Source organism: Dama dama, chromosome 12 (assembly GCF_033118175.1).
Source record: "Dama dama isolate Ldn47 chromosome 12, ASM3311817v1, whole genome shotgun sequence".
NCBI lineage: Eukaryota > Metazoa > Chordata > Mammalia > Artiodactyla > Cervidae > Dama > Dama dama.
This window is the reverse complement of record NC_083692.1, coordinates 58,941,309-58,955,141: the sequence shown is the minus strand read 5'-3', so window position 1 is coordinate 58,955,141 and position 13,833 is coordinate 58,941,309. Positions and strand designations below refer to the sequence as shown.

Below are 13,833 nucleotides of genomic sequence, written 5' to 3'. Positions count from 1 at the left end.
ATTCCCTTCAACAACCCCCTAGTTACCCATGGCACAAGTAACTTATACTAGTAGGCTTAATCAAAGTGTCACTTGCAAGCTGTCAAAAGAGCAAATACCAGCACACTAAATGTTTTGTTCCTTGAACACATAATTTCTCTGTTGTATCAGTGACTTTCTGAAGGCGGGAAGTCTGTCCTCTTGGCTCTCTCTGTGTAAACTAACAAGAAAAGCCACCTGTGCCATGGTCACTAACAAATCATGAGCCACTTTAATCCCATCTGCCCAGAGGTCACGCTAGATCATGTATAACCACCAGCACGTGGCAGAGCAAGCTCTTGGCCAAGGCTTGAAAGCCTTGTTGAAAGAGCCTCAGCCTCCAGCCACTGGAGTGTGAACGTGAGTCAGGATGCAGCACCCTTCCATCACTCTGATCTCTGGTGCACTCTGCAGATTCAGTTCAGTTCAGTCACTCAGTCGTGTCCGACTCTTTGCGACCCCATGAATTGCAGCACGCCAGGCCTCCCTGTCCATCACCAACTCCCGGAGTTTACTCAAACCCACGTCCATCGAGTCAGTGATGCCATCCAGCTATCTCATCCTCGGTCATCCCCTTCTCCTCCTGCCCCCAATCCCTCCCAGCATCAGGGTCTTTTCCAATGAGTCAACTCTTCACATGAGGTGGTCAAAGTATTGGAGTTTCAGCTGCAGCATCAGTCCTTCCAATGAACACCCAGGACTGATCTCCTTTAGGATGGACTGGTTGGATCTCCTTGCAGTTCAAGGGACTCTCAAGAGTCTTCTCCAACACCATAGTTCAAAAGCAACAATTTTTTGGTGCTCAGCTTTCTTCACAGTCCAACTCTCACATCTATACATGACCACTGGAAAAACCATAGCCTTGACTAGACGGACGTTTGTTGGCAAAGTAATGTCTCTGCTTTTTAATATGCTATCTAGGTTGGTCATAACTTTCCTTCCAAGGAGTAAGCGTCTTTTAATTTCATGGCTGCAATCACCATCTGCAGTGATTTTGGAGCCCAAAAAAATAATCTGCAGATTATCCCCAGCCAAAGCTGAGCTTCCAGGAATACAGCAAAAGGAGAAGATGGGATATCCTTTTCTGTTCAACTTCTCGGGAGTCTCCTTACCTTTCAAGCCAGAGACCACCTCCTCTGTGAAGTATTCTTTGACCCGCTTTGAATCCTATCTCCCTGGGCCTGCTAATCATTTTACCTTCTTCCTCCAGCACAGTGATTGCTCCCAGGGATAACTGCATCACTGAAGCTGAGCCAATTAGTCTTCCACTGGACCTTCTGTGCAGACACTACTTTCTTCTAGAATTTCCTTTCTTCTAGAATGGCTACACAGGTTGATAAAAGCCTACAGCAATGCTTTCCACTACACACTTTTCCTTCTTATGCCTTCCATCTCACAGCACACATATGACCTCCAAAATCAACCCTGTAGGGGAGACTCACCTGAAAGGCAGAATGAAGCTAATATGGAAAGGAAGAGTTGGGAGGGAGGGGGAGAGAAAAGGAAAGAGAAAGCCCCACCTAAGGTGCTCTGCCTTAAAGACACCCAGCTGAGGGGAGCCAAAACCCAGCTTGCATTCTGCTCACCCTCACAAGGAGCTACCTTCAGAGGAACGGATTCCCCCATACAGTGCTGTTTTTTCCAACAAAGGCTCTGTCTGCTCATCAGGCCTTTCTGCTGCTGCACACAGAGGTGCTTGCTGCCTGAGCTAGAAACGTGCTAAGATCAGCGGAGACTCCAGAGTCACCTTCCCAATTACAGCCACCACCACTTCCTTTTTCACCTACACCAGCGTCAGTTAGGTTTTTGTCATTTGTAACCAAAAAAACTCTGACCAATACTGCAGACCGGATACCCGGACTGCTTCAGATAAAACATTGCTGCCCTGAAAATAGATTCATCAGTACCATTTTGACGCAGAGGTAGAGAACAGACTTGTGGAAACAGTGGGGGAAGGTGAGGGTGGGACGAATTAAGAGAGTTGCACTGAGACATAAACATCACCATATGTCAAACAGATAGCTAGTTAACGTAGGAGCTCAACCTGGCTCTCTGTGACAACCCAGAAGTGTGGGATGCAGCAGGAAGCGGGAGGGAGTCTCAAGAGGGAGAGAACACATAGACTGTTGTCTTCAGTCACTCAGTCCTGTCTGACTCTGCGACCCGATGGACTGCAGCTTGCCAGGCTTCCCTGACCTTCACTATGTACATACTTGTGGTTGATTCACACTGATGTATGGCAGAAACCAACACAACGTTGTCAAGCAATTATCCTCCAATTAAGAACAAATAAATTTTTAAAAATATTTATAGAAACACCATGTTTGTTTTAGCCTTAAATTTCCTATGAGCCATTGTCTTTGAAGTCTTCCTTTCAACCTCCAAGTCCTTATGCTTCCCTAGGCTGGCGTGGAATAATTGATATCCTTCCTTTTCTTTCCTAGAGACTGATACAGCATCTATGCAGAGATAATATACCAAAGAAATCAAGTTCAATGTAATACTGTAGTTGCTGCTTTCTTCACGAAAATGACTAGTTATGATCTCTTTCCCAACATTTCTGGCAACCCCCCAGCAGCAGAGTATGCTGACCAAACACTGGCTGTCCCCTGCCCACTGTGAAAAAAGCTCACAGCTCATCTTCCCTCACAAACCCTGGTGTGTTTTTTTGGGTTTTGTTTATAAAGGACGGGTCACTCACCCTCTTTGGTGTCTGTCCAGCTCATGGAGCACCGTGTGGTCACAGTACTCAAACACCAGGTGAAGCCTCCGCTTCCTCCTGAAGACTTCAATAAGGTTGACAAGGTTGGGATGCTTGAGTTGCTGAAAACACAAAAAGCGAGGTGCTAAACTGGAGTTGTGAAAGGCAGTTTTCTTTAATGTTGGTCCAACAGAAGAGAGATGTTTGTCGTTTAGAAAAATTCTTGTCTTGGATTGAAGGAGGCTGTAGATAGTACAATCTTAACTTCTCTTGATGAGCTGTTTGGGCTTCCCAGGTGGCACAGTGGTAAAGAATCCACCTGTCAATGTAGGAGATGCAGAAGATGCAGGTTTGATCCCTGGGTCGGGAAGATCCCCTGGAGAAGGAAACAGCAACCCACTCCAGCATTCTTGCCTGGGAAGTCCCACGGACAGTGGAGCCTGGTGGGTTATATAGTTCATGGGGTTGCAAAGAGCTGGACAAGACAGAGCAACTGAACACACACATATGTAAAAAATGATCATAACCCTGGTGGCTGGTGAAGGCAAAGAGATATGAGAAGGTTGGGAAAGGAGAATGAAAAAGAGGGGGACAGTGGTTAGTTAACATGAACTCATCCTTAAGGCTCAAATCAAGTGTCCTTTCCTAAAGGTGTCTCCCTGATCTCTCCAGACTGGTTCAATGTGCCCTGTAGCTCCCTGAAGTATGAATCCGTTGGAATCCTTCAAAATTACTAACTGTTCAACTGATTTTTTTAATGTCCTCTGTTGTCGATAGATATAATAGATACACAGAATGTAAGATTCATGATAGACATCAGGGTCTGTGTTCTCTTGTTTTCTCAAAATGATGTCATACCCCCAGCACAGAGCCTTGTACATAATAGGCATCTGATCATTATTTGTGAATGAATGAGTAAATCAGGTTTCCTAGGCTGGTGAAACATTTTAAAACAAAAAAATCAGAAGACTCTCCAATCTGACATGCCTCAAGGGCTGCATCTAGAAAGAACAGGCAGGAATGAATCTTGGTCTTGGCAGAGATAAATCTTGTACTTAGCATTCTGGCCCCTTCTGTCTATAATCTGACTGGAAATACCTACAACTAAGCAAACTAACTACTGTGAAGACAGCAAAAATGGTTAACGTTCTTCAGGGCTTGAAGGCCTCCAGGCAGTGATCTAAGAGAACAAAAGAGGAGGCTGAAAAGCTTCTTAAGGCTCCAGTCTCAGAAATCAGGTGATACAACTTCTGCCTCATTCTACTGGTCACAGCAAATCATGAGACCCACCCAGAGTCAGCCCAGAAAAAATAAAAAACTAGCAAAAAGTTTGTTCAGATTTCCCATAAGACGTTATAAAAACCTGAATGATCTTTTTGGCCAACCCAGTATCACGAGGAGAGCAGGGCCCAGGTGTCCCAGCCGAGCTCAGCTCCTGCTGACCACCCCCACTTAATTCAGCTACATGAGCCAGCTCAGGCAAGACCAGCCAAAGGAGCAGTCAGCCAAGCCACAGTTGTGAGAAATAAGAAATCAGTAGCTTCTTTAAGCTCCTGAGTTTTGGGGAGCTCTGTTAATACAGCACTAGATAACTCTGAGGTGAAGGCAATGGCACCCAACTCCAGTACTCTTGCCTGGAAAATCCCATGGATAGAGGAGCCTGGTAGATTGCAGTCCATGGGGTCGCTACGAGTCGGACACAACTCAGCGACTTCATTTTCACTTTTTACTTTCTTGCACTGGAGAAGGAAATGGCAACCCACTCCAGTGTTCTTGCCTGGAGAATCCCAGGGATGGGGGAGCCTGGTGGGCTGCCCTCTACGCGGTCGCACAGAGTCGGACAGAACTGAAGTGACTTAGCAGCAGCAACAGGAGCAAACTCTGTAGTAGAACTACCAGGGGAACTTTTGAAAACCAGGGATGCCTGGGCCCCACTCCCAGAGATCCTGAATTGGTCTTAGGCAAGGGCCAGCCATCTATTTTTTTCCCAAAATTGTCCAGGTGATTTAATACATAGACAGAGGTATTAATCATAGGCTAACAGATATTTCAGACATGATAAAAGGCAGAAGGAGAAAAACTGAAGTTCTTGAACTGCACACTATCGTATATTTGTATGGACAATGAGAAAAGAAGAACCCAGCAAGGAAAATACCAAAAAAGACAATTATTTTCTCATTTCTTTTGTCTAACACCTCTGTCTTCAAGATGTGAACTTCCTGCTCCAGACAATACATGTGATGAAGCAAAATAAAACAGCGAAGACATTCTTAAAGTGCATTAGCCACATTTGGGCCTTAGAACAGAAAGCATTCCAAGCTATAAAGCCCCACACTTATATTCCCTTATCTGGAAACTTAGGGATTTCCCTGGTGGCTCAGATGGTAAAGAATCTGCCTGCAATGTGGGAGACCTGGGTTTGATCCCCGGGTCAGGAAGATCCCCTGGAGAAGGGAATGGCTACTCACTCAAGTAATCTTGCCTGGAGAATTCCATGGACAGAAGAGCCTGGTAGGCTACAGTCCATGGGATTGCAAAGAGTTGGACATGACTGAACGACTAACACATACACATCTGGAAACATTTAGCCTGAACTAACAGAACAGTTAGTTCTGCACTAAGAGGACAGAACTGACTACTGTTTCAACCAAAGAAGTGCATTGGCTCAAATGTCTTAAACAGAAAACAATCAACCAAGTTTAAAGTGGGGGGGAGGCAGTTTAGACAGCAGGCAATTAGGGGAAAGCAGACATTTTCTTATAAATTCCGAAAAATAATGGTCTGTAGGCCCAGACCTCAAATCTTAGATTCTTTTAATTTTCCATCTTCCATATATAGCCCTCAATTCTACTGAAACAAATACTGGAGCTTCTCAGATGCCAAGGCTGGCACCTGCAACTTGTCACATTCTTACGTGCAGAAATTGCCAGGGGCACTGTTGCCTCAGGATAAAACCCAAAGATCCTCTCCACTTGACCTTTACTCACCTCTGCAGCCTCATCTCTTACAACTTCCCCCAGACTCACTGACTTCTCTCACTGCCTCGCTCTCGCTTCAGGACCTGCTCACCCAGTTGTTTCCCATCTTCCAGATGAGTTTTTTTCTGTCCAGCCCCCTTTGCCCTGCTCCACACACCTGTACGAACTAAAAGAGTATAACTCTGGAACCGCGGGTGCCATCTAGCAGGTAGAAAGCACTGTCACAGCAGGACCCACTGAACTGCATGGACTACATGCTACGTTACACCCATCCTCCTGTTACTGCACAACTTTTGAAAAGATTCTAATAACTACACTGTAAGCTATTCTAATGACATATAGATTCTCTCCAATTTTTGAGCCTTATAAATAATGTTTTGATAAACAATCTACTAGCTGATTGACCTTAACTTGGGCTTCCCTGGCGGCTCAGCTGTTAAAGAATCCACCTGCAATGTGGGAGACCTGGGTTCGATCCCTGGGTTGGGAAGATCCCCTGGAGAAGAGAACGGCATCCCACTCCAGTATTCTGGCCTGGAGAATTCCATGGACTATTTAGTCCACGGGGTCGCAAAGAGTCAGACACGACTGGGTGACTTTCATTTGGACGTGTTAGTTAATGTCTTTAGGTTTACCATTTGTGAGAGGAGGAAGCTCAAGGGCTGCTGTGACAAAGCATTTGCAGTAGTGTCAGGCCACATCATCCTCTCCAGAAAGTTTAACTGTTAATGTGTTTTAATAATTTTTTATTTTATTATTTTTTTATTTTTGGTTGTGCTGGATCGTCGTTGTCGCACATAGGCTTTCTCTAGTTGCGGAGAGGGGGGCTTCTCTTCATTGGGGTGCTCAGCCTCTCATTGCAGGGGCTTCTCTCGTTGCACAGCACAGGCTCTAGACTCACGGGCTTCAGTAGATGCAGCACCCACAAGCTCAGTAGTTGTGACACATGGGCTTAGGTGCTCCTCCAGGATATGGGATCTTCCCGGACCAGGGATCGAAACTATGTCCCCTGCATTGGCAGGTGGATTCTTATCCAATGTGCCTCCAAGGAAGTCCTGTTAATATTGTTATTGGGGGTTCAATCTATTTCTTTTTAGGCTGACTTTCTCAATTCATTTTATTCAACAAGTATTTATCTATCTTAATGTGCATAAGGCACTCTGAGAGTCCTGAAGATACAGAGATAATAAAGCAAGAACCAAACCTACTCTCATGAAGCTTAGAAACTAGAAGGGGAGACAGATGTTGAACAAGTAATTACAGACGTGGTAAGTGTTACAGAAAGCCAGGGAAGGGTACCCGGCTCGAGGGTGTTGAGTGGTCCAGGGAATGGTACAGTGGTTCCTGAGGAAGGTGGCCATTTAAGAAGTTAGTTGTACACTATTTAGAACCCCAGGAATACAACATAAGGCTCTAAATAGACATGGCCACGTTGCTTTCCAAAAGGATCAAACACGCTTATACCTCTGCCAGGAGTGTGAGAGTACTTTTTACCATACCATTGAGGCATTAATGGATATTTAAGGTCTGTGATGTAGATTACTAAATTACTTCCCAAGATGGCTTACAATGCCTCCATCAACACAGGAAGGTGTCACATGATATTTAAACCACTCGTCTTTCCTATTTTCTGTTGTAAGATAATCTGTACATAGCTGTAAATAGCCAATAACTTATTTCTCAACCTATTTTCAGAAAATTCTTCATTTAGAGAAGTCAATCACTAAAACTAAATCTTAATTAGGACTCACAAATCTTAAATTGTAAATTTTTTTTGTAAATATTTTTTAAAAAATTACTAACTCTCTCTAGGTTGCCAGGATTCTGGGTTGACCTGAAAACATGCTAGAGCAGCAAATATCTGGGAGACAGCTCCTGTCATGGCGATGTTCATTTATTCAGCAAAGGTCTCCAGAGTGTCTGTTCAGCCTCAGGCACTAGGGAAACACTGGCGAAGGGGACAAAGGGCTCAAGCATTAAGCAGAGAAGTGCCACAGAGCCCTCCATGTACAAGAATCTAGGCTGCCTTAGAGAAACTGTTCTTAGGAAGTGACTCTGAACTGGAGTCCCAGAGGGTGAGAAAGGTCTGACCAGACCAAGGGCAGGGGTGGTGGTGGTAGAGGGATGGTGGCTTTCCAGGCAGAGGATTGACTCTGAGCTAGAAGGGAACTTACGCCACCTAAGGAACTGTAAGGCGGTGTGGTCTGAATGTCAAACACATGGAACCGATACCAGAGAGACAGGCAGAAGGCAGGTTCTCCGGGCCATTGCAGGACATGCTAAGAAATTTACGCTTCACCCTAAATGCAATGAGAAGCTACTGGAAGGAATTTTAACAAGATATGATATGTATACCATTTGGGTCTTTGTTGCTATGTGGGCTTTTCTCTAGTTGCATTGAGCAGGGGCTACTCTCCAGTTGCTGTGTGCAGGCTTCTCATTGCAGTGGCTTCTCTTGTTGCAAAACAAGAGCTTTGGGGTACAGGGGTATCAGCAGTTGCTGTTCCCAGGCTCTAGGGCACAGGCTCAATAATTGTGGTGCACGAACTTAGTTGCTCTGTGGTATGCAGGATCTTCCCAGATCAGGGTTTGAACCCATGTCTCCTGCATTGACAGGCAGATTCTTTACCACCAAGCCACCAGAAATCCCATCATCTGGGTGTCTTAAAGCTCGCTATGGTGGCAGGATACAGAATGGCTCAGAGGAGGCAATATGACTAGAGGAGCCTGGTAAGGAGCCTAAAAGCTTGAACCAGAGAAGAGGCAGGGGAGATGGGGAGAAAGGCACTATTTGGAGACAGACTATTATTAGAATAATCAGGATGTGGTGATGGGCTGGAGCTGAGGGATGGAGGAGAGAGTGATGATCAAAGGTTTGTGTAATGGGGTGGATGGTGGTGCCATGACCGAGAGAAAAAGCAGGTTTTGAAGGGAAGGAACTACTGCTTTGGCACACTGGGCTGATAGGGACTCTGAGATACCAAAGTAGAGGTGTCAGGTTGGCTGGAGTTTGAGCTGAAGATAAAAGCTGGGGCATCAGTGTGAGTGTAAGCAAAGCCATGGTGAGAAGTGATGCCCAGAAGAATGAGTGAGAAGAGAGAGGCCCAAGGAGCCCAGCAGCCAGATAAGTGGTAGATGAGGAGGAAGTAGAGAAGGAGAAAGGGAAGATGGTGCCCCAAGAGAAGAGAGAAAACAGCAGAACATAACACGATGGAGATACTGTTATAAGAGTACACTTAATCCACGAAGATGCTGCTGCTGAAAAGTCAAGTTGGGGAGAAGGGGTTTGTGTGACTTCACTGGAAGCAGCAGTGAGACCAAGAGCCAGATGTCGTGAATTTAGCATCCCCAAACCACCTCTCTCCTTTCGCCATTGACTCCCCTGACCCTAGGGGCGGAACTCAGAGGGACACCTGTGGTCCCGAATCCAGTTTGCAGTTGGTTGCCTAGAGGTCTTGACCAGAGCTCCAATATTGTGAATGTTTGCATTGACGAAAGTCTGGATGTTTCTACCTCAAAGCTGAATGGGCTCTTTTAGGGGCATTGGGAGGAATGAGATGAGAAGAATCAAGCAGCAATCTGGATGGACTGTCAGAGATTTACTCAACGTGTTCATTATACAAGAAGTCTTAATGGAATAGACTAAATTACCATACATACTATGAAGATGTAGTTCAGGGCTCTTCTAATTAAAATTCCTTCCTGTTTATGAGTATGTGAAGCCAAAGCCCCAGGCCTGGCCTCACTCCTGATTCGTGCTGGCCCAATCCTGAGGATCTCAGTGCTTCTTTCCACGTCAGTCACCATCCTTCAGTTATTCTATATCTAGAAGCCTGGGTTGGCTCACACTCAGATTTAGTTTCTCTTATATAAAAGTTTCTGCCTTTGCTGCTGCTATTATATTTTGGTCTTTCTTTTTTTTTAATTTTCTCTGCATGTTGAAATATTCCTATTATGCTGCAAAGTGAAGTGTTTTTCTCTGACCTTAAAAAAGAACTGTGTTTTATCCGCCAGATTTAACCTGAGCCCTCGTCATAAGCTCAGGCTTTTCTATACCTTCTAAGGTCAAATGTTTGGCCTTAGCATTCTGAAGGATTTTTGACCTAGTTGCCAACATTTCAGATCAGGAAATGTTACTTTAAAGCCTTGGTTACCAAGATTCTCTTGAAAATGCTGGTGATGTATGCTGAGCCTGCAGTCTCTGGCATCAGTGGGCTGGGGCCGAGAAGCAGCTGTCCATGTTAGACAAGCCCAGGATACCTAAGTTTATCAGAGTCCCTACCACTCCCTGACATGAAGGACCTTTAACATCACTCTTTCACTATTAATTTTCTTAAAAGTGAGATATTTAATATGCCCGTTTCTATCAAAAGTGGAAAAATGTATAAGCGATAGAAATAACTGCATATTTTAAGGCAAATAAAAGATTTGTTTATGAAAGCAAATCATTTCTTCCCTACCTGCCTGGCCCCTGCAGATACTGGGTTTGGAACCTCTGCCTTATGGACTCCTCAGCGCTCATACGTTCTGGATTGATCGGTATACGGACCACTACATCTGTAGTCTCTTCTATCCCTCAGTGCCAAAAAGTCTCTGGTCTCTGTTCTTTGTGGGGAGGATGGGGGGATATTTATCCTGTCTGTGCTTTAGAGAAAAGAAACAGACTATTTTTTCAATGATCGTATCCCATTTTCCTTCCAAAAACATTCTTCTTTTCCCACAAATTTGTGGTAAATAACAAAAGAACAAGGATTAAAATTTAGAAAGTGAGAGCTGTCTCGGTAAAATGTTTTTCACAAGCCTTTGCAATTTTTGAACTTGACTCTTAGTCACAGATACATAGATCCTGTTGCAGGAATTTTTTATCAGTTAATATTCACCCAGAATGGAGAAAAGTGATGTCCCCCTCTTTTATAATAATTAATCCTGGGTACATCCCAAGGATTCCCAGGTCAGCATATGATAATACTCTCCAGGGCTTGAGACCCAGAAAGGTTGTGGTGGTGCTCAGTCACCCAGTAGTGTCTGACTCTGTGTGACCCCAAGGACTTTAGCCTGCCAGGATCTTCTGTCCATGGGATTTCCCAGGCAAGAATACTGCAGTTGCCGTTTCCTTCTCCAGGGGATCTTCCTGACCCAGGGATCAAAACGACATCTCCTGCATTGGCAGATAGATTCTTTACCACCTGGGAAGCCCCACTTTATAGTAGCCTAGTGAAATTGATAGAATTTTTTTAAAGTAGTCTAGCCGATATACTAATGAATGAACCATTATAAAATTTTTATCGCATACAGTATTATAGTCATATTCATAACACAGTATTGGAAATATTGTTATATTTTTTAAATCACTTACCTGAGATGATAGACTGATATTCAGTTTCTCCCTTTATAAGAGAGGGAGAGAGATATACTGTATATAACATGATCTTTTGAAAGCAAAGTTATAAAGCTGTGAGAACTAACACATAATTTTATATTAAATGTCACCCACTTTATTATGCTTATGTAAGGATAGACTAATATTTATGTATATTTTATACATTCATGACACATGTAACTTTTCCATAATTGTTTTTTATATTTCTAGGTTACACAGGTCATCTGCGAGTTTCTTCAACTGGTACAAATCTCCAAAATTTTTTCTAACATCTTTATTGAAAAAATTCACATGTAAATGAATACAAACTTACACATGGTACATGCAGTTCCAACCCATGTTGTTCAAGGGTCAACTGTGTTAAGTGTAAAAAAGAAATTATTGGATAGTATATACATATACAATGGCATTTGTGTCTGTATTTTAGAGGGAAACACATGTCCTTGCATAAGCACAGGCATCCTCTGGAGAGACCGCCATTGTTCAGGGGATGAGAATGGAGAGTGGGGGATGAGGCAGATTTCCTTTCCACTGCACATTCTTCTGTACCTTCCATTTTGTTTTCTTACATAAGCATACTTACTTATGTAAGCATGATACTTACTTTACCATAAAAAATAGTTTTAAAAGATTTGCATAAGTCTCTTCACTATATTGTAAAACCAAGATAAATATTTTGAAGTTAGTTTCAGAGAGCTAGTTAGTTAATACATCAGCTTTGTGGTAAGGGGAGCTATTTTCATGATTTTAAAAGCTATTTAATTATTATCACCATCTCTGACCTAGAGGAAATATTCCACACCCCTCACAGTGCTGTTGAGGAATTATTCTTTAACACTTTTGGTAAAGGAAAGCTGCCTCGATCCCACAATTCCTTTAAATGCCCAGAAACACATGGTAGATACCCTGGCTAACACCTTAGCTTTGGGGATGGCTAGAGAAGGGACCCCAGTGGCTCAGGCAGTAAAGAATTTGCCTTCAATGCAGGAGACCTGGGTTCAACCCCTGGGCCTGGAAGATATCCTGGCGAAGGGCACAGCAACCCACTCCCGTAATCTTGCCTGGAGAATTCCATGGACTGAGAAGCTTGGCGGGTTACAGTCCATGGGGTCACAAAGAGTCGGACACAACTGAGTGGCTAACACTTCAGAGAAGGAAAGTGTGTGACAAATGAAAGAGGAGGGAGAACTGAAAAAGCTGGATTCACAGGTGGGGAGGTGAAGTTACTTTACATTAGGTCTGCTGTAGACAGCATGGACGGGACAGAATGTGCCAGGCTGGTCCTCTGGCCAGAGACCTGGGCTGAGATCTCTCCTGCATTCCTCTCAAGACCTGTCACAGGCAGGCTAAGGATGTGCACAACAGATGCTCAGTTTGTTTTATTGGTTAATGAAGTTTTTGAAAAGTACTAGGAAAGAAGCAGTAGTACCAACATGATCAAAACGAGAATGAACCATGACACAGCCATGACACAGTAGCTCAGTTGGTAAAGAATCCACCTGCAATGCAGGAGACCCTGGTTCAATTCCTGGGTTGGGAAGATCCACTGGGGAAGGGAGAGGCTCCCCACTCCAGTATTCTTGGGCTTCCCTTATGGTTCAGCTGGTAAAGAATCCACCTGCAATGCAGGAGACCTAGGTTCAACTCCTGGGTTGGGAAGATCCCCTGGGGAAGGGAAAGGCTACCCAATCCAGTATTCTGGCCTGGAGAATTCCATGGACTATACAGTCCATGGGGGTCACAAAGAGTCAGACATGACTGAGCAACTTTCACTTTCAATGTACTGATAGTTATAAAACAAATTATTTGTTAGGTTTTTATATACAGTTGATAGCATAATTTGTTTTGAAAATTCACCTTTCACTCTTCTAACAAAAAGGGAAACGGAATTCAGAGATTTTCTATCAGGCAATTTTATTCCAAAGCATTTTTATCACAGTGTGGTTAAAGTTAATAAGTAATAAAGCAGATTAATGATTAGCGTGGAAATATGCCTGTTGAAAGCAAATTTGTGGCCTAAAACATCAATTCTGCCAAATAAAAAGGTGAGTTAAAACATTAAAAAAAATTTAATGTGAAAGACACAAGGCTGGCCATTAAAAAAATGTTCATTCCATACAAAAAGTTCTACTTTCTAGTGTGGTTTGAATGTTTGATAACTATATATACAGTTGTCCACCTATAAACTATTTTTGGGGGGTTGGAAATAAAAAACAAGTGGCAAAAAAGCAATAGTATAATTATATTTCTTATCAATGGGCTTTATAAAATCATTTATTCAGCCTCTTTCTCCTGCTCTATGACATTTTCTAGAGTGAGGTGTGTGGCAGGGTATGTATAAAAGCATTTAGAGTGCTGAGAGATGGTGGCATGTGCTTAAGCTACTTGCATATTGGGTATTTTTAAAAGGTAAAGGAGTCTGTTGATGTCTACTTCTTTTGTTCTTGAAGTACAAGCATGGCAGCTTTATCGCTTAGGAGTTCACTACACAGCAGGAACACAATCTTTCTAGACAAACACCCTGTGAGCTAAGCCAAAAAAATCTTCTAATAAACAAACAAAAGAGTCTGTTACTATTTGCATTTAGTATGTTATCTTGTAAAAATAAAATCAAACAGGTCTCCACTTGTTGAATAAATAGGGAGAGAGGATGATAGGGGGTTTGTTTGGTTTCTATCATTGTGGGGCAGGGAAAGCTCCCCTTTGTCCACCATGCTACTGACAACCAGTCTCTACAAACTCCCAACACCTACAAA

The 13,833-nt window shown here is 43.4% G+C and overlaps 1 protein-coding gene across 1 annotated transcript in view; it reads right to left on the bottom strand.

The window, feature by feature from the left end:
• Window positions 1–13,833, bottom strand: part of CDKL1 (cyclin dependent kinase like 1) — a 49,422-nt gene that overhangs the window by 20,896 nt on the left and 14,693 nt on the right. The window contains exon 3 of the mRNA XM_061157402.1: window positions 2,720–2,841. Coding sequence (XP_061013385.1) covers window positions 2,720–2,841 — 122 coding nt within the window. The remainder of the gene's footprint in view (window positions 1–2,719; window positions 2,842–13,833) is intronic.